Below are 19,383 nucleotides of genomic sequence, written 5' to 3'. Positions count from 1 at the left end.
CTCATAAGAAGAAAATAGTCAAAATACTATGTACGGTTTGCAAATCTACTATAAATGGATTCAATTACAAGATTAACAAATTAAATCAACTCTAAACGGTTTGGCAGTGCTCTATTAGTCAGTCGTCGATTCTTTCTTGAATCTCTATGCGTGCAATTATCTCAAAACACCTAAAGACAGTTTCATATTTGGTTTGATATAATTCTTGATAGAATCTCGAGGTTTTTACACAAGTGGGATTCACATTTTGTCTGTGCAAACTAAAATGCAAGTGATGACTTTTGGCTGCATTACCAAGTCTAAAACCGCTAGAGTAATTGTGATTTAAGTATGCTATTTCAGGACCCGAATGGAGAGTATGTGTTGGCTGCTACGAGGAGAGATGAGGTCAACACAAAGGAGGAAGGCAATCTAGTCACTGCTTGGTTTGCGGTAGAGGTGGCTAGACAACAACAGTTTCTATATGTTATTTTTTAGGGACATGCAAAAGGAGTGATCAACATAATCAACAACCCATATGTGAGCTACAACTGGAGCGGAGCTAGAAACCAATAGTTGATAGCTTAATTGTTGCATTTGACTCTTTTAATTTTGGGTAACTTCCTGAATTCAACGTTGCCTTAAAAATTAGGACAGTGTAGCTCGTTGAATGTGACAGAGAAGATTTATTCTACTTCCAGAGATAGTATGAAATACCTCTAATATCTTTCCACAACATTTATATATGAATATATTGTATCTCATATGTACGACATTATGTAGTGCTGTAATATTCGTATTTGGATAATCTGAAAATACACGTTTAATTAAACTAAATATGATCATAGTAAGACATTGTATCTCACATGTACGACATTATGTGGTGTTGTTAAATGACACGTTTAACTTAACTAAATATGATCATAGTAAGACATTGTAGCTCACTTGTACGACATTATGTGGTGTTGTTAAATTCGTATTTGGATAACCTGAAAATACACACTTAATATGGTTTTCATCCCTATTGTCACTACTGTTTAAGGTCTCTTTTCAATAATCCAGTACTCATCAAATATTCCCATCTCTACATGAGTTTTCCACCAAAAGTTGGCTTTCATTCTCAAATAATTCATATTTGGATAACTTGAAAATATACATTTAACTGAACTAAATATGATCATAGTAAGACATTGTATCTCACTTGTACGACACTTTGATTGTCAAACGACATTTTTTTGATGAACTTCATGGCCTTATCAAAACATCCTATACTCCTCAACAAGTTCACGACAAACACATATAAATGGTTGACTTTGCTCATTGATTCAGTGTGTAATATCCCCTCATCAATATCAATAGGACACCTCATGCTAAGGACACTCCTACAAATATTTGCCCATCGGGCACTAGTCACATCTCTTTGAACAGCGAATCAATCGAAAGCATACCCAATTATAATCGATAACGTCACCAGTAACAACGAGGCACCCATAATCCTTCCCATAACTCACAAGAGCAACTTTTCTAATCTCAACATATCATTTAAATGACATTAATTTTCGAAGAGAAGCGTTAGAGTGAGAGGATTAAAAATAAATTGTTGTTTTTAGTTCTTTTTTTTATTCAAATATTAGAGAGGTGGGAGAGAGTACTGGTGAGAAAAGGAGAGATAGAGGTGTGAGAGACTATTGATGAGAGAGAAGGAGAAAAAGAATGAAAGGGTATAAACGTAACAAATTGTTTGTTTTTTGTAGGGGCCATGTCTGCAGTTGGAATAAAACTTTTCAACCACTTTCAACGGACTTAATCTTTTATTCAACGCTGATTCTAGAATTAACCGTTTAATTTTTTTATAAGTTTATGTTATGCCATTTGGGCAATTAATTTGGCTAAGTGGGCGGTCCACATCATACAAGTTTTAATTTAAACAAGTATGCGAATCGTGCTACGCATTGGTGTTGTTTTAAGTCTTTAAACATGTTGCTCTAACATCTCTCGGGTAGTATGATTTTAAGAATTCTAGTTATAATCTAAAAAATAATATAAAAATATTAGGAGAGGTTGAATATAATTTCAGTGTCGTAAAAAAGGTTTTCTAAATTATTTTAAATAATATGAAGTTAATTATAATTTTAGTAAAATGAGAGAGTTTTTTGTAAATTGTTTAAAAAAGATGGACCTAATTAGAATAATTAAGAGAAGTGGTTCTAAAATCTTAAAATAGAGAGATTTGAAATACACTGTTACTTGATAAGTGTGACCTCCTAAATACCCGACTATCATATAGTGTAGAGACAGGGATGAAGTTTTATTATCGGAAAACAGATTGTGATTTGATACCAAAACTTTTAGAATTGGTCCCGCTGTATTGTCAAATTCTTTGCGAACTTAGTCCTTCCTGGCTCTAGGACGGGGAATGCTTAATTTTCAATTCGCTATTCACTTGGAAAGAACGCCTACATTTTTTATATACAGCCTTGAAACGTGGAAGGCATAGTGTGACCTCGCTAAAGTCAAAGTCCATAATCACCTCAGATCACATGTCACATCTCCTCTAAAGAACATAAAAAAGCGGCTACACACTACCCACAACAAAAACAAATCCCGAACAAAACAAAAAACAACGGCGTCATGAGTTTTTTAACAAACAAAACAGAACTGACCTTTCGCGTACAACTCAAACAACCAAAGTAAACTCATTACTTTGTTCGAACAAAAAACAAAGAGGCGTCCTCAAATTCCTTCTTCATTCACACCAAAAAAAAACATGGAGCAACAACCCATTTCTTCACAAGTTAAAATCAACAAAACTCAAACAACATTAACTTTAACAACAACAGATGGAAAGTTACGTTGGAATGATGGAAGCAGAGAGAGGTGTATAACTATAGAAAGAGAAGTTCTTGGATTTGGTATAGAAGAAAAAGAAGGATTCTTAGTTAGAGTTAAGGCTTTAGTTGAGAAAGAAAGTGGGTCTTGTATTATTCGAGGAGGGGGTATTGATAAAGGTGGTGGTAAAGGTATTCGTAAGAGAGAAGATTTTTTGTTTCAGTTTTTCGACGAGGATTCTTTCAAAATCTTTTGTCAGAAGTTTCGTGAGTTTCTTGATTCTCTAGGTGAGACTTCAATTTTTAATATATGTAACTTTTTTTTTAATAATTATTGGTGTAATTTTTAGTTTTCTATATTTCTTGCAGTTTTATATGATCAAGCCCGTTATATGAACTCCACGTAGATTTATAAGATGAATTGAGAGCTGATTTTTAGTGAAGATAGTTTTGTCATAATGGAGAATCTTCCTACAAAAAATCAGTCCAAACAAAAAAAATTAACCTTATCAAAAGTTGTTTTGAAATTTGAAAAATATAGACCCTTGGATAATTTTATAACATTGCAAGAAAATTTTGATACGTCTAAACATCTTCAAATGTATTGATTTTTTCTAAGGATGATCTATATTGTGGAACTAACATCTCCACCAAAAATCAGTTTCTAATTCAATGTTTTTCATGGTGGAGTTGGGCTGATTTTTTTGTAGGAAGATTCTCTATTATGAGAAGACTATCTTCACCAAAAATCAGCCCTCAATTCATCTTATAAATCCACTTTTGGTGGTAGAGTTCATTTAGAGTTCATATAAGGTGAAGTTCATACTAGAAAGTAGACCCGTGCATACGCACCGGCTCTTTTAAAAACTTACTCAACAATCATAACTATATATATAGAATTTTTCTAACAAATCGTAATTCCTGTTTTCGTCGCTAACCGGTGTAATTTCCTAAGAAATTGTTTTAATCAAGTCTTAAAAATCTGTTTTAATTTCTCAACAAATTGTTTTAATTAAGTTTTAAAAACCCGTTTTAATTTCAAAACAAATTGTTTTAATTAAGTTTTAAAAACCAATTTTTTAATTGGGGAGATATCTCATTTTAATGTAGAAGTGTGATTCTCGTTTTTAATAGGAGAAGGACTCCCATTTTAATTACAAGTGGTAGATTTTTCTTTTCAATAGGGTAGGAATTCTTATTATAATATATAAGATAAGGATTTCCGTTTTAATTATAAGTGCTAGAATTTCTATTTTCAATACGAGAGGAATTCCCGTTTTAATAGGAGTTGACGTGGAATTTTAAGAGAGCTAGAAAAATACCCCTTGTGGGAGCTTTAATATTAATATATAGATAGATATAGGTTTAGTTTTATATGTTGTGAATTTTTGAATATTGTGTTATGAATGAAAGAGAATATTTTGAGATTTAATGTGTAGTGTATTTTTTGGGCTTTTTGAAACATGCTATTTTTATTTATTTATTATTTTCTTCAACAGATCGTCCGAAAAGGTTGTTAGTGATTGTGAATCCATTTGGGGGAAAGAGAATTGCATTGAAGATATATAACGATGAAGTGAAACCATTATTAGATGCTGCAGATATTGAATATACAATGCAAGGTATATATAGTTATACACCCTACCCTTTACCTTAATATTCCCTACTTTATAACTGTGTACCATGAGGATTTTGGCTTCAATCTATTTTTCAGAAACTCAATATCAGCTTCATGCAAAGGAAATTGTTCGTTCACTTGATTTGTCGAGATATGATGGGGTTGTGTGTGTTAGTGGAGATGGAATTTTGGTTGAGGTTAGTTCTCTTTAGTTGCTTCTTAGTTACTGAATTTCTGTAGGTTTTACTGATAGTAAATCAAGGTCGTACTCTTTGTTTAACTACTTTCTGTGCAAGCCCTAAGATACATTCCAATGGCATGATGCTGTTAATGCTTATTCGTGGAAAACTTTGATCAGAATAACTCTGCTTACTCAATGGTGCAAAACAGTGTGATTAGTCAATTAAGATCTCTAGTTTGGTGAATCATTTTCGGATGATTTCAAATTCCTTTATGTGCCACACATACCATCTTACATTAATAGAAAGCTATGTGTTTACCATACTGGTAGTTACCTTTATTTATACTCTTGGATGGATTTCCACTGTACCTAGTGGTTGTTTAAATATCTCCAATCAAACACTTGTTATCATCTTAATAAAGCCTTATCCCTATATCTGAGGTTGAACGGGTCTCTAAAACATATTCCTAATTCCAAATATAAAAGAGATAGATAGCGACTTGGTTCTAATGCTTTACTTTATAAAATTGTTTGGGTTTCGGCCGTCTTTCTAACAAACTCTGCCTTGTGAAAGTAGGTGGTAAATGGACTGCTCGAAAGAAAAGATTGGGATACAGCTATAAAAATGCCTCTTGGGATAGTTTTGGCAGGTTTGTTACTTTATTAAGATCTATGCTGATATAGTATGTAGAAGTAGTCAAAGATTTTAAATACCTTGTGGGGCATAAGTAAGAGTGTTTCCTTCACTTACAATTGTTGCTGATGTGGTGCATGCCATTTAGTTGGTTAGTCTTTATTTTAAAATGACCATTATGATTAAACAGTTTTCAATTATTAAAATAAATCAAAGTGCATGTTGTTAACCCTTAGTATTGTTAGATATTCAGCCCACATCAGACCTAAAAAGAAAAAGAAAAAAGAGAACAACTTGGCTTATATTGTTTCAGTCTCTGTACCTGTGTAGAGTGTCCTTTATATTTTAATTTTCTCAACAAATGTTTACTACTTTACGTACAAGAGTCTATTTAATGGTTCTGTGCTCCTACGTGCCTAGGCAACCTTAACTGCTCACTGTAAACATCTTATTATTCTTTCCTATTTTATGGATGATGTTCAGGTAGCTAGGATATTCACTTCGAATATTTCTTGCCTGGTAAAGTTGTGCTAAAGCTATACTACATATTTATCTACGGTCAATTTGATTGATCAATGTCTTTTCCTGTTATAGTCCTTCTATGTCCTTTTCATAAATCCGTTAGATACTGCATCCCTTCTATCTATTGTCAGACAAAATTCATTATTTACAGGTTACATAAGATATCTTGTCTTCTGTATGAGCACCAAGTGCTCCCATGATGGGGTATGTCTTCAGATTATAAACTCATTTGTGTGACATTCACCTGTTTTTGAGTTTTAATGTTAGTTATTATTCAAGCATGAATGTCCTTAGCAATGCAAATGTACTCGTTTAATTTATGTAACACAGACATTTCATATTTTAAAAACAAAACAATCTGTGCTGGACACACCTACGCTTACGTAGGATACATGGACATGCCTTGATTCAGACAATTCCGTGTTAGAGCTATTTGGTTTCGAAAACCCTTAAATATGAAAAAAAATAGACGAACCGAGAAACAAGGTGAGATGAGAGTAACCTTACAGTGAAGGAGTGGTGGTGGCATGGGACATGTGTTGCAAACCCACTAGTGAAGGAGGACTTGGTATTCGAAGACTAAAAGAAATGAATCTGACACTACTCATGAAATTAGCTTGGCATGTTCTTACAGCAGATGATGACTTTGCACAGTTCACGAGACACAAGTATTTCTCACGAGACAAGGAGCCTATTAAATACAGCACTCGATCTTCTATCTGTCCGGTATTAAGCGGGGTTTTTTTTTTTTTTTTTTTTTTTGCTAAGAGTAATTGTATTAATAAAATGCAAAAAGTTTTTCAAAGTACAAAGAATGGATAGGATTGATAATAAATCACTATCTCAAAGCTCAGTTTACAAATCTATAGTACGTGGTGTTCATATCCTCAATTTTGTGCAAGAATGTCGGCCTACCATCCCACCACTTCTTCTCTCCCTTTGCCAGGTTAGCTGTTTTTAGAGCAAATGTCCGCCCCAAAATTAGCCTCACGCCAAGTGTTAGTCACAATGATCCAATCCGCTAGCCATTTCACTTTGTCCCAAGCGGCACGAATTTGCCAATGTACCTGATCATTCTGAAAAGATTTCACTGCCGTAGTAGAGTCGGATTCCACCCAGATAAATTTCCATCCCAGATCCACCACTTTTGAGATGCCCTCCACTATCGCGAAACTCTCCGCTATAAAATTTGTGGCAATACCCAAGCCTCCTATATATGCGCCAATAACATTGTCGGTACTGTCTCTAAGAAGCGTGCCCCAACCTGAGTTTCCGGGATTTCCTCTTGAACAACCATCATCATTCACTTTTATTATGGTACTTGGAGGTGCCACCCAATAGCATTCAAGGATGCGTGGAGCCTTCCTTAGCTTGACCGGTAACTTCCAGGCCTTCAGAACTTCCAAGTCTCTGGTGGAGTTATTCATGCGTTTCTTCGAACGGTCAAAAGCTCTCTTAACCACTCGTCGAACTTGAAACATGATGGAGCTTATACTCGACTTCTTGCTGCCATATAAAACCCCATTTATATTTCTCCAAATAACGACCAAACAAGTGATTGCGGTTGCCTTCCACAGATCCTTTAAGAGAGGACTTTCATTACGACACTTTATGAACATTTCCTCCCTATTGACAATCCTCGAGTAATGCTGCATGTTCTTTGCTATGAGCTCCCAACATCTCTGCGCAAACTTGCATTCAAATAAGATATGGTCTTGTGTTTCCTCTGCCACCGTACAAATAAAGCAGCGAGATGCCAACTGGAATTTCCTCACCCTTAGTTTCTCGTCTGTATGCATGGTACCATGGAGAATTTTCCAACCTGTCCCAAGCGTCCTTGGCAACACCTCAGCTAACCAGAGAAACTTGGTCCACTGTGGCCCATTGGCCCTCTCTCTTATTGCTTCATATGCCGAGCCAACCGAAAACAAGCCATTAGTGGTTTGACGCCAAACTCTTCTGTCTTCTCTGTGCTGATCCGGAAGCTGCAGCTGGCTTAAATCCACCCCAAGATTGATAAGAATTTGTTTCAGGGATTCCGGAAACTTCCATTGGTTCCCCTGGATGCAAGCACTGAGGGGTGTTTTGAGTTTCTACAGTAACCTCTTGTCCTGGATAAAGTTTCCAATGATCACCTCACCTATCCAGTTGTCCCTCCATAAGCTTATATTCTCTCCTTTTCCGATGATCCACCCTTGATGGGTATCCATCTCTCTGAGGGCCCATTGCAAACCGGTCCACACTGTAGATCTCTTGTAGCTCGACCAACCCCCTGATTTATTCCTGTATTTTCCATTCATAAACTCTTACCAATCCGAGGTGTCATTCAGTAAACTCCAGGCTAGTTTCATGAGCATAGAAAGATTTATATCTCTGAGCTTTCGGAGACCAAGTCCACCCTCTTCCTCTGGCCGACAAACCTTTTGCCATTTTACTATGATGAATTTCCTCTCTGCTGGACTGCCACTCCAAATGAAATTCCTGATAATGCCCTAACATTCTTTAATCACCGACGCTGGCCATTTATAAATAGCCATGTTATACACCGGTATGCTATTAAGGACTTGCTTTGCCATAACCACATGACCATTGAAGGATAGCATCTTTCCCGCCCAACTAGCTGCCCTTTTCCTAATCTTGTCGACCAGAGGAGCTAGCGTTGTTCTTGTAACCCTACCCACAGTTAAGGGAACACCCAAATATCTTTCCGGAAGGAACCCCTCGTTTATGCCCATGATATCCTCGATGTCCTACTTCCTTCTATGTGTCATTGGACTCAAGAAAATCTTGCATTTTTCTTTGCTTATGAGCTGTCCCGATGCCAACTGATAGGAATCTAGAAGCTCCATAAGATTAATGAGTTGCCTCCTTCTAGCATTGCAGAAGATGAAGATATCGTCAGCAAACATAAGATGTGTTGGGCTGGAGTAGTTGCTCTGTATCACCATTCTTTGTATTTTCCTGTTCACACAAAGCCATTCTAGACCCTTACTCAGACAGCCCTCTGCAAAGGCAAAAAGTATCGGAGAAAGAGGATCTTTTTGCCTGAGCCCTCTCTCTGCTGTGAAACATCCAATAGGACCTCCATTGAAGAGAATAGAAATGGTATTATTTGTTACAACTCCCTGTACCCACCCTATCAGTTTCCCGGCAAATCCCATTCTCTGCATAACTGCCCAAAGGAAATTCCAATCCAGAGTATCAAAGGCCTGCGATATATCCAGTTTGATGCCTATATTACCACCTCTTCTCTTGACATTCAGCTCATTGATGAGCTCAGAAGCCAACCCCATTGCTTGAGAGGAGTTTCGATTGGCAATGAACCCATATTGTTCTTTTGTGACAATCCTCTGAGCGAGAATATTCAGCCTTGATGCCAAGATTTTCGTAATGACTTTGAACCCAAAGTTTGCCAGACATATTGGTCTGAATCTGTCCAGCTAATTCGCACCCTTTTCTTTTGGAATCATTACCAAGAAATTTGCATTAAAACTACTCAGAATGCGACTTCTGATGAAGAAGTATTGTACCGCTCTGACCATGTCCGACCCCACTATGTCCCAGAATGTCTGAAAGAAATAGCCTGAAAACCCATCCGGCCCAGGAGAGCTATCTAGATTCAAATCAAATACCGCCTTCTTTATTTCCCCCAGGGAAGGCAACCGAGTCAAGTTCTCATTATCCTCATCTGTTACAGACCTTGGCATCAGCTTAATAAGATCTTCGTCAGTCGGCAACTCGACCCTCTTCAGTTTCTTAGAACACTGCTGCACCATGAAATCTCCAATCTCCTTTTGATTAGTGAGAATCACCCCTTCTTTGTTTTTGAGTTCAGTGATGTATGCTTTGTTTCTGTTCATGTCAGCTAATGCATGGAAGAACTTCGTGCTTTTATCCAGATCATTGTCCCATTTAACCTTGGACTTCTGCCTCCAAAAAGATTCTTCTTGCTCTAGCAAACCCTCGACTTTGTTCTCCTGATTAATCAATTCATTAGCCAAAGCATCAGTGAAATTCCTCTCCAACTCTTTTTGCATAATCTCCAGAGCCTCAGATTCCCCTCTCACTTTTGTGCCCAAGTGCCCAATGGTATTGCGGTTCCAGGACTTCAGTTTACCTTTCAACCGTTTGAGCTTTTGTGTAAGCACGAAAACTGAATGACCTTCCATGGGCTCAGACCAACTCTGAAGCACCAGGTCCTTTAGACTTGGATGGGTGGTCCACATCTTGAAGAATTTGAAGGGTACATTCCTGGGCCTTGGAATTGTAGTTTTCCAACCAACCAGGGGTGAATGATCAGAGCACAATTTACTCAGAGCCCTGTACCTCCAGCTTGGATGCAAAAGGTTCCAATCATTATTTACAAATGCTCTGTCCAACTTCCCCACTACCTTGTCCACTCCCATCTGTTTATTCCACCAAGTGAATTCGAACCCAAAGTGAGGCACCTCCATCAGCTGGTTTGAGCTTACCATGTCTCTGAAATCCGACATTGCCACAGATAGGGGAATTCTTCCACCTTTCTTTTCTGTTGGGCTAAGATAAGCATTGAAATTGCCTATAATGAGCCATGCTCTAGACTAAGAGTTTATGTTGCTTAACTCCGCCCAGAGTTGTCTTCTTCTCACATACACTGAGCTTGCGTGGATGATAGTGATTAATCCATTCTGAGACTCTACCGTGATGTGTTGGCTCGATTGGCTGTGTAGAGTTGGAGCCAACAAGTCATTCTTCCAAAGCAGCCAGAGATTAGGCACCCTGTTATCATTAGTATTGTGAACAATTTGGGTGCAGAGCCCCAGCGAACGGAGATAAGCTGTAGAAAAACTAGAGGGATCAATCTTAGGCTCCGCTATACCAATGATTTTGGCTCCCATTTTTTCACAAGCTTTGCCAGCCTAGATTTTGTTTTATCATTCGAGATACCTCGAACATTCCAAAATATGCACCTCATTAGGAAAAGAGATGAGTTTATTATCAACCGAGGCAAGCCTCAATTCTTATTTGCTGCCTTCACCCCAGACTGATGCCTTGTCTTGGGTGGAGAGGCATTTTGCAACTTCCATTGGGGCATATAGCCTCTTTTCTTTGCTGGGCTGTCCTCCTTGTCAGGTGGTAAATGTTCCTCCGCCATGTCCGCCCAGCTATTGGAAGTGAACCCCCAATCTTTGTTCAACTCTGAATTTTCCTCATGCTGCGTACCCCCAATTCTTAGCTGTGGTGGAGTACTTATCACTGCGTTATTTCTCTCTGGTTCAACCTGTTGCGGGTTCATATTGTTTAAGTTTTCATGTACCCCATATGAAGTTACCTGATGAACAACCATATGGAGAACCATATCTGCCTCCACATTTATTATTTCTCTCTCCTGCTCTGCCAGTGCTGATGTCGTGGTGTGATTACCACTCGTATCATGAATCACCATAGCCATTGTAGTCAAGGATTCCTCCTTATCGACATCCACAGTTTCATTGACCACTTGCGGCTCTGTAGCATCAAAGAAAACCTCTTTGGCTGCCCCTTCCACCTCTTTGCTGATAGTGTTCAAAGCCTCAAAACTATTGTTTACTGCAGGTTCATTTGCCGTACCTGAGGTACTGCCTTCCTTAACTTTCCAGACTTCAGAGCTTGTTTCCCCGTGTTCCCACCGGTGCCTGTGTCCCCTTTTCCTCTTGGGATGAATGACTTCTGTGGGAGGGGGAGGAGGTGTCGAGTCTGTGACCACCGTCTTCCCACCTGCACTCATAGCCCTCTTAAGCTTCTTGCATTCCGTTACTAGATGCCCGACAATTTTGCAGTGGTTGCACATTTTAGGTAACTTCCCCACTTCCACTGTTTGCCAGAAGTTAAAGTGTGGCATTTTAACATATATCTGGTCTGGTAAAGGCTTCGACAGGTCTACATCCACCAGAATGCTTGCGTAGTACCCATACTCTCTGCACAGCGTTTTCTCATCTATTTGCATTGGATATCCAACCCCTCGTGCAATAGAGAGCAGAGTTTCCGGCACCCAGAATTCTTGCCCAAGTCCCGGCAGACGAATCCAAACCAGGGCATGTGATTGACGTTGCAAATCAGGGTTGAAGTTGGGACTCCATTGGCTTAAACGGAGAGGGACCTCTTCAAAGTTCCAGGCCCCCTGGGCCCAAACTCTATTCATGTCCTCTGCATTAGAGAAGCGGAGGAAAATGAAACCCTTACTAATTGGCGTGATAAGCCACTCCCCAGTTGGTTGCCATTTTTCCTTTGCGATTCATCTGACCCTCTCAAGCGGCATCTTCACCAGATCAATACGACCGATGAGACAGTATTTGCAATACTCCAATCCTCTTTCATAGGCGGAGGGAGAGATAGTGATGGAGGAGTAGTCTCCCATCTATTCTGGAGGTGGAAGCTCGTTCATCACCACTTGTGGCAGAGAGCTTTGCTTCGTTGCTTCTGCATAACTCCTGGAAGTTACCGTGCTAGCAGCAGCACTCGTGTTGCCCACCACCCCCGAGGGAGTTGGGTTCTCAAGCTCATAGATATTCATCCTTGCCAAACTTTTCCGGAACACTCACTGTAGCGCAATGAGGGATTTTACCCGAAATAAATAGAGCATGAGGATTAAGGAGCCTAAATGCCTAACCTTTTCGGAACTCTCACTGTTAGCAGTGAAGGATTTGACCCAAAAAGGCAGGAAGAGAAGAGCTTTTCAGAACTCACACTGTTGAGCAGTGCAGGATTTTACCTGAAAAGGAAATAAAAAAAGGATTGAAAAGATAGAGAAGAGTCTCTTATCTTTTGTTTTAGCTAAAAGTGGCAAAAGAGAGGAGTACAGGATCCTAAGCGCAACTTATGTAATATCGCACCCAGTCGCACCCAAATTGGTCCCCATGACTAAACAACTCTCTCGATGTTCTAAGTGGGCTTTAGAACATATAGAGCAGAATTACCAATGGAGTTTTTTGGAGATGGTTCAAAGATTGATGTATGGAGACATAATTGGTCGGGAAGTTCAAGTATAATGCAAGAACTGGGACTGACTAGTGGTGAACTTAAAGGATGCAATGCAAGACTTGACCAAGTAATAAAAGAAGGTGAGTGGTCATACCTGTTCAGCATGTTTTTGTGCAAGCTGGAATCGACCCAGATCACATGCCTGTGTTAGATGCTTCAGTACAAGATTCAAGGGTGTGGCTGCCGGACTCCAAAGGAAAGTTTAGTGCTGCGTCAGCATTTGAATTGATCAGAACAAAGAAACCTCAAGTCAATTGGGCTTCTATGGTCTGGGATTCCGCTATTCATCCTAACATCTCTGCTACGGCTTGGAAACTGTGCTCTAAAGGTATAGCTACGGATGATGCAAATAAGCTAAGAGGTGTTAAATTAGCTTCTAAATGCTACTGTGGGTGTGCAAAAGAAGAATCTCTCCACCATATTCTATGGGAATGTCATATTGCCAGAAACTTGTGGAGATGGGTGGCTCAAAAATTTGGTATTACTACAAATTTCTCTTCTATTCAGGAAGGGAGAGCAGCAGCAGCTTCTAAGAATGGTATCATTAAGCAACTATGGCAAGCGGCGTTGGTTAGCGGCATTGTGGTCCTATGGAAACATAGAAACATGGTGTATCATGATGATTGCAGGCCTAGTCTACAAACTTTTCAGAAAATACTCACTGCCAATATTCATATGGCCTATAGACTGTCCACAAAGTCTATGTCGAGCTCAACCGATGAAAGCATACTAAGAAGCTAGGGCCTTCCACCCAAGTTCAGGAGGGTATCGAAAGTGCAAAGTTGCAGATGGTTCTTACGAGACCAAGGGATGACTAAGGCAAATGTGGATGGCTATTCAAGAGGCAATCCTGGTCAGGCGGGTGTGGGAGCTGTATTCAGAGACTACATGGGTCAGTTTAAGTTAGTTATGAGTAGAAACATTGGCACCCAACAAACCAACTTCATGGCTGAGGTGTTAGCCATCATAGAGTGCATTGAACTAGCAGTACAAAGGGGTTGGTATGTGCTCTGGGTTGAATCTGACTCCACTGCTACTGTACATGCTTTTGGACACAATAGACTACCTTGGTTCATCACTCCTATGTGGAACAAGTGTAAATATGAGATGCAGCGAATTTATATCACTTCAACTTGGAGGGAAGTGAATATGGCCGCAGATTGTGCTGCTAGACAGGGCGCTAGTGCAACAGAGACGATAGCGGAGATAGAGGAAGGAAGGCCCCATTGGCTTAGAAGATGGGAATTACCGGATACTACATATTATAGATTCACTGACTAAATGTACTCTTAATGGGTGACTGGTTGGTTCTGTGCTGTGATTTTGGTTTTGTATCTTGGAGTGCTTATGATAAAAGCACTCCTTTAGGCTTAACAGTCACCTTGTACATACTCCCCCCACCCCCAACTTTTTTATATAAAATCATACTGCTTACCTATCAAAAAAAAAAACCTTACTCTCTTACATTTGAAAGAAAACAAAAGAAAAAGTCAAAGGGTAGAAATACTATTTTCTCCATTATAAGTCTCCGGTTATAAATGGACTCGAGTAAATTTTGGGATTAAATTGAAGATAGCTATGATAAGCGGGCTGAAGAAATGGATTAGTCGCATGTTAAATGTATACTACTAGGATATGGGATAAGCTAATATAGAAAAGAGTACTAACAAAGTCGTGTCCCCATATCCAATTGCTTTCTAGATGCCATGTCAGACAGTGACACAGTTATCCGTGTCAATGTTACTAACAACTGCTTGAGCATTTTAGTTAGTTTATTGCTTATATGTATTCTAAATCCTTGATGAGTCTATGGTGTATTAGTGTTCACATTTTTCTTAAGTTACTGTTTCGGCAGTAAACTGCTTCAACACAACGAGAGCAATGATAAAGAACGCACTAAAAAACAGATGAATTTGATGTTGGGGGAGATGAAACTGAACCAAATAATGGCTACCTACGTACCCTAGATCTATTATCTAGGGATCAAGTTTCAATGTAGTTCCTTATGAAAAATAATTTGGTATTTATAGAGGTAGAGTAGAGAGTCTTTGTAGCTCAAGTAATCTTGTAGCTTGAGTAATTATGATAGACTATAACTCTCATCTGATAATTATCTCTTTGATAAGAAATGAATCTGGACATAAATCAATGTACATTAGTGGCAAAACCATGTGACTAAGGTTCAACCTTTAGACACAATGAGTTAATGGGCCCGTACATTGATCCATGATATTAATGAATCGGGCTTTAGCCCCGCTGATTAAATGAATAAAATAGAAACCCCTACTAATGGACGCTTTGCCACGCGTGGGTGGGGTCGAACATCTTTTTGTTATGCGAACAAAGTTCACATGCCAAAGAAGAGAAGAAAAATCATGGAAAACTTGAAATAATAAAAGAGTAAGCGGAGTGTAGAACAAAGTGTTGTGCGAACGTAAACGATAAGAAAATGGACAATTGAAAAAAATTCGTGAATTAGCGGAAATGAAAAAATGTCAAATTAACGATATCACGGACGCAATGACGAAGTTAAATAAAAATGGCGAAAAATGCACGGATAAAATAAAAGATGCACATAAATAAAATTTCAAAAGAAATTGAGTGCCAACAACCGCATCAACGCAAAGACGTAACAATGCGAAAGTGATGTCGACGACGCGTACCAGCGGAATAGCGATACTAGGATTAGACCGTTGAAAACTGTTGAGAAAAATTCGCGAATTATTGTGAACGAAATAATTGGAATTCGAAAAATGTACAAGAGTCAAAACTTTGTTCGAAATATGAACACGAAGTAAGTGATAAATGAGCATAAAGAAAAATAAAAGAAGTGTACATCACATAAAACTAGGACTCCAAAATTCAATCCGGATTGGATAAAGCTTAGAATTAAAGGCCACCCATCTTAAGTCGGTTTGTATAATAGACTTACACAAGGACTTAGATACCGACCATCGCAAGTTTCGAAAAAGCTATAAAAACGATGGTTTTCGTGGAAAAAAAAAAAAGAGAGAGAACATAAGTAGAGAGTTCTGAAAAACAAACCCCTACGTACCACAAACCTCAGAGAGAGATAAGTGTGATCGAAGCTAGCGGTGTTAACCGAGAAGAAAATACAAGTAAACCACTATGAGAGTGATCGAAAGTGTCCGTGATTGTCGCGTTGTTGGTGTCGTCGACGAAAAAAAGGTTAGTAACGGGTGTTTGTTTAGTTTGATGGTCCTCTTGTTTTCAGGTAACTCTTCTTCTCATCTTCATCCCAACCGAAGAAACACAACCGGGTGTCACCCCTTTCTCGTGTTCACCATTACGTAACCGCCCGAAATTTTCAGCGGTTTTGGGAGCAATATCGACGAAGAATTCCAATCGTATACGACCCGGCCAATAATAGTACCAATCGTAACAACAAAAACACGATTGGGTTTGTTGGTTTTGTGGTCGTCGCCATGGATGTAAAACGAAAGAAAGAAAAAAAACGAAACTCGAGGTCGCGAGAGATGATGGTGGCGCCAAGATACAAAACCGGTTTTAAGTTTTAAACCAAAACATGATACTGGCAGCCGGTTCTACAAAAGAAGCGGCACCGCACTGCGCTACATTAACAGTGAGTCGCGATCTCGGTTTTAAGTTTTGAACCAAAACATGATACGGTCGCGGCTCCCACAAAGGAAGGGCACCCGCACTGCGCCACATTAATATGGCCCAAATGAACCCGGTTTTGTGCTCTCGACCCGGTTTTGACTTATCCGATTCGTTTTTCTTTTCTTTTTTCGGTAGAAACTACCGCATCTATATCTGGCGAAAAAACACTCGAGAATAAAACTTCGATGACGATCGCAGACTTGGTGAGGTGGAAAGAAGGTGACGATATCTGGCGACTACCCGAACCGCGTCGATGGTCACTTAAGGAAATACAGAAAATACTAGGACTCGAGAAATTTGAGATGGATGAAGTGTACGAATTTGAAACGAAAGTCGAAAAAGATGAAGTAGTAATGGCTTACACACAATTAAATTGCAGGAATTCAATTCCGTTGAGCAAAGAAATTGCGCAATTATTGGAACGGTGGCAAATTGCACGAGGACAACTGCCAATATCGTTCTGGTTAATCTTTACGATATAAGCACCGCTTACAAAATGAATTTAACAGAAGGTTTGGGGCTCAAGAAATCTTCGCGTTGATACGACCGAAAGCCATACTGACGAAAGGGTACATAAAATTTGAAATTGAATTCAAGGATTCAAACAGAAGTTTTAAAGGGTTCCCAAAGGTATACACCGGATGGGATAGATTTCTGTACCGCTTGCGAGGGAAATGGAATCCGATAGAGTTTAGAGTGCCGAACAAATTTCGAGGTAAGCCAAAACATAAGTATTGAAAATTGTACTAAGAGTAAATTGTTGACTAACACGAGTTATTTTTGTGTCTTACGAAAAATCGAGTACACTCCCAAACATTGAATTGGACAAGGAAGTGGAGAACAACCTTCGTTTCTTCTTTCATAAATGTTCTTACGAAAGATTGGTAGATTTGAACTACTTTGATGATATTGTTGATTTCCGGACTATATGGGGTCGAACAACGTTCGATAGGTCCATGGATACACATAGTGAAATTCGCGAAGAAGAATAATAAGAGTCTCCGTAAATGTAATATTTGGCGGCCGATAAATAGTAGAAAAAAGAAGATGGAACGGAATTAACACGGTGAGAATTAGTACCGAGCTTGCCAAATACAAATAAATAATTGTACAAAAGATGTTCCACAAGAAAACGGGCTTAACGGAGACCACGAGACAACCAACGCCACAATGTATGATGCCTCGAGGGACGATACTACAATGCACAAAACAGCCCGCACGAAAAATAATACATTCTCAACACAAAAGGGAAAAGGTATGTACCGTAGAAAACATAGATATGTAAAAGTGTAGAGATGTAATATCTCGCCTCGGTTTGGTATATACAGAAAAAGAACAAAACAAAGATGATACTTACAAAAGATAGTGCAAAATAATAACACAAAGTCGGTGAAAAAAATAAACGGCAAAGCAAAATGCAGGGGGCAAAGAATCCAACAACCACCGGCAAGCACCGCCGGGGGGGTAATACTACCTCATAGAGGAAAACCACGTAATATGTTAACAATGAAGTTGACCGTTGATTTTTACTATCGTTAGGGGCGGTAAAGAAATTTGTGTCCAACACTAAACCGATGAAAATGGCGGATGAAGCGAGAGATGTTCAAGTTTGGAAAAGACGGTGAAGGGATCGCCTGGGATTACGCCAATGGAAGCGGCTCGAAAAATATCAAAAATATGACCGAATACTGAGAACATCGGAGAATATGACGAGAGTAATGTCAATGATTTTCGATAGTATAAACCGGTATGATAATATTATTTTTATCGCTTTATTGCAAACTTGTGTTTAAGTCCGAAAGATGATGAAATCGAGATATTTTTCGCGCCTTGAGTTAAAATGGCGTGAAATACGGGCCAAAGAAATTCATGAAAAAGTCGCGAAGAAAAATATCGTTCCGAATGAAGTCAATGCCTTAGAAGAAATATAAAAAGTGAAGATACTCAACCAAAAATTGGAAGAGGCAAACAAAGCGTTAAGCGGAACCATCAGAGAGTTATAATACGAAAACAAAAACTTAACCGAGCGGACGGAAGAAGCAGAGGAGAGATCGTACGAAGAATTTGAGAAAACCTGTGAGATAATGGAGGAACACAAACACTTAAAAGCAGATATGATAGAATTGAAGTCACTCATGGCGACCAAAAGATCGAACTTAAACGCGCGCAAAAGAAGTAGAAAAATAACAAGCGAATGACGATTTAAACGCGGCGCAAAAGTTAAGAGAAAAAATAACAAGCGAATGACGATTTAAACGAGCGGCTCGGCCAAGATCACGCGTGCAAATGGCACAATCGTGAATCGTCCGTAAGACAATTAGCGAGAGACTTTAATAGAAACGGAGATGAACTAGAACGCGTGAGAAGATGAATTACAAAGATTTGTACGAAGTTGTATATGCGAAAAAGTTGGGAAGGAACCATTGGATTTTCCCAAACCAATGATCACGTGATTCGCGGTATGTAATACCATAGAGCTAAAAAATTCTTTTTATGAAAATAAAAATAAAGTATGTGTTGGCTATTGAATATCATGTGATGTTAGATAACATACCGCGATAAAACTTAGTGTTGTTGATTTATGAATGTAAAATAACGAGACGCCCCCATGTAGAGAGAAAAACCTCCCAATATAGAACCATTGGAGAAAGTTATTGAAAGCGCAAAGGGGACATGATCGTCCTTAATGAACCTAGCTATTCAGTGTCAAAATATTTGTACCAAAACGCGTGAAGCGAAGGCCCCACAACCGTTTGAGTTATCCACAGGTCGCAAAGTCGTTAATCGACCAAACTAAAACACAACGCCATTGCCTTTAATAGTGGAATTAGCACGGATATTAGATTGTGGGAGTATTGCAATAATTGTTCCGAAAGCAAAATAACCATCTTATTGACTTCGGATTTTCGCCAAGTAGGCATGAATCTAACTTTTATTTGGACCGAAAAAGGCATAATATGAATGACCTCCGTAGAATGAA

At 38.9% G+C, this 19,383-nt stretch overlaps 1 protein-coding gene across 1 annotated transcript in view; it reads left to right on the top strand.

The window, feature by feature from the left end:
• Positions 1-2,635: 2,635 nt before the first annotated feature.
• Positions 2,636-19,383, top strand: part of LOC147509611 (sphingosine kinase 1-like) — a 30,819-nt gene continuing 14,071 nt past the window's right edge. The window contains exons 1-4 of the mRNA XM_086601894.1: positions 2,636-3,095; positions 4,307-4,429; positions 4,522-4,622; positions 5,184-5,256. Coding sequence (XP_086458020.1) covers positions 2,747-3,095; positions 4,307-4,429; positions 4,522-4,622; positions 5,184-5,256 — 646 coding nt within the window. The 5' untranslated portion in view covers positions 2,636-2,746. The remainder of the gene's footprint in view (positions 3,096-4,306; positions 4,430-4,521; positions 4,623-5,183; positions 5,257-19,383) is intronic.

Source organism: Coptis chinensis, chromosome 3, assembly GCF_015680905.1.
Source record: "Coptis chinensis isolate HL-2020 chromosome 3, ASM1568090v1, whole genome shotgun sequence".
Lineage (NCBI taxonomy): Eukaryota > Viridiplantae > Streptophyta > Magnoliopsida > Ranunculales > Ranunculaceae > Coptis > Coptis chinensis.
This window is presented reverse-complemented; position numbering and strand designations above follow the sequence as displayed.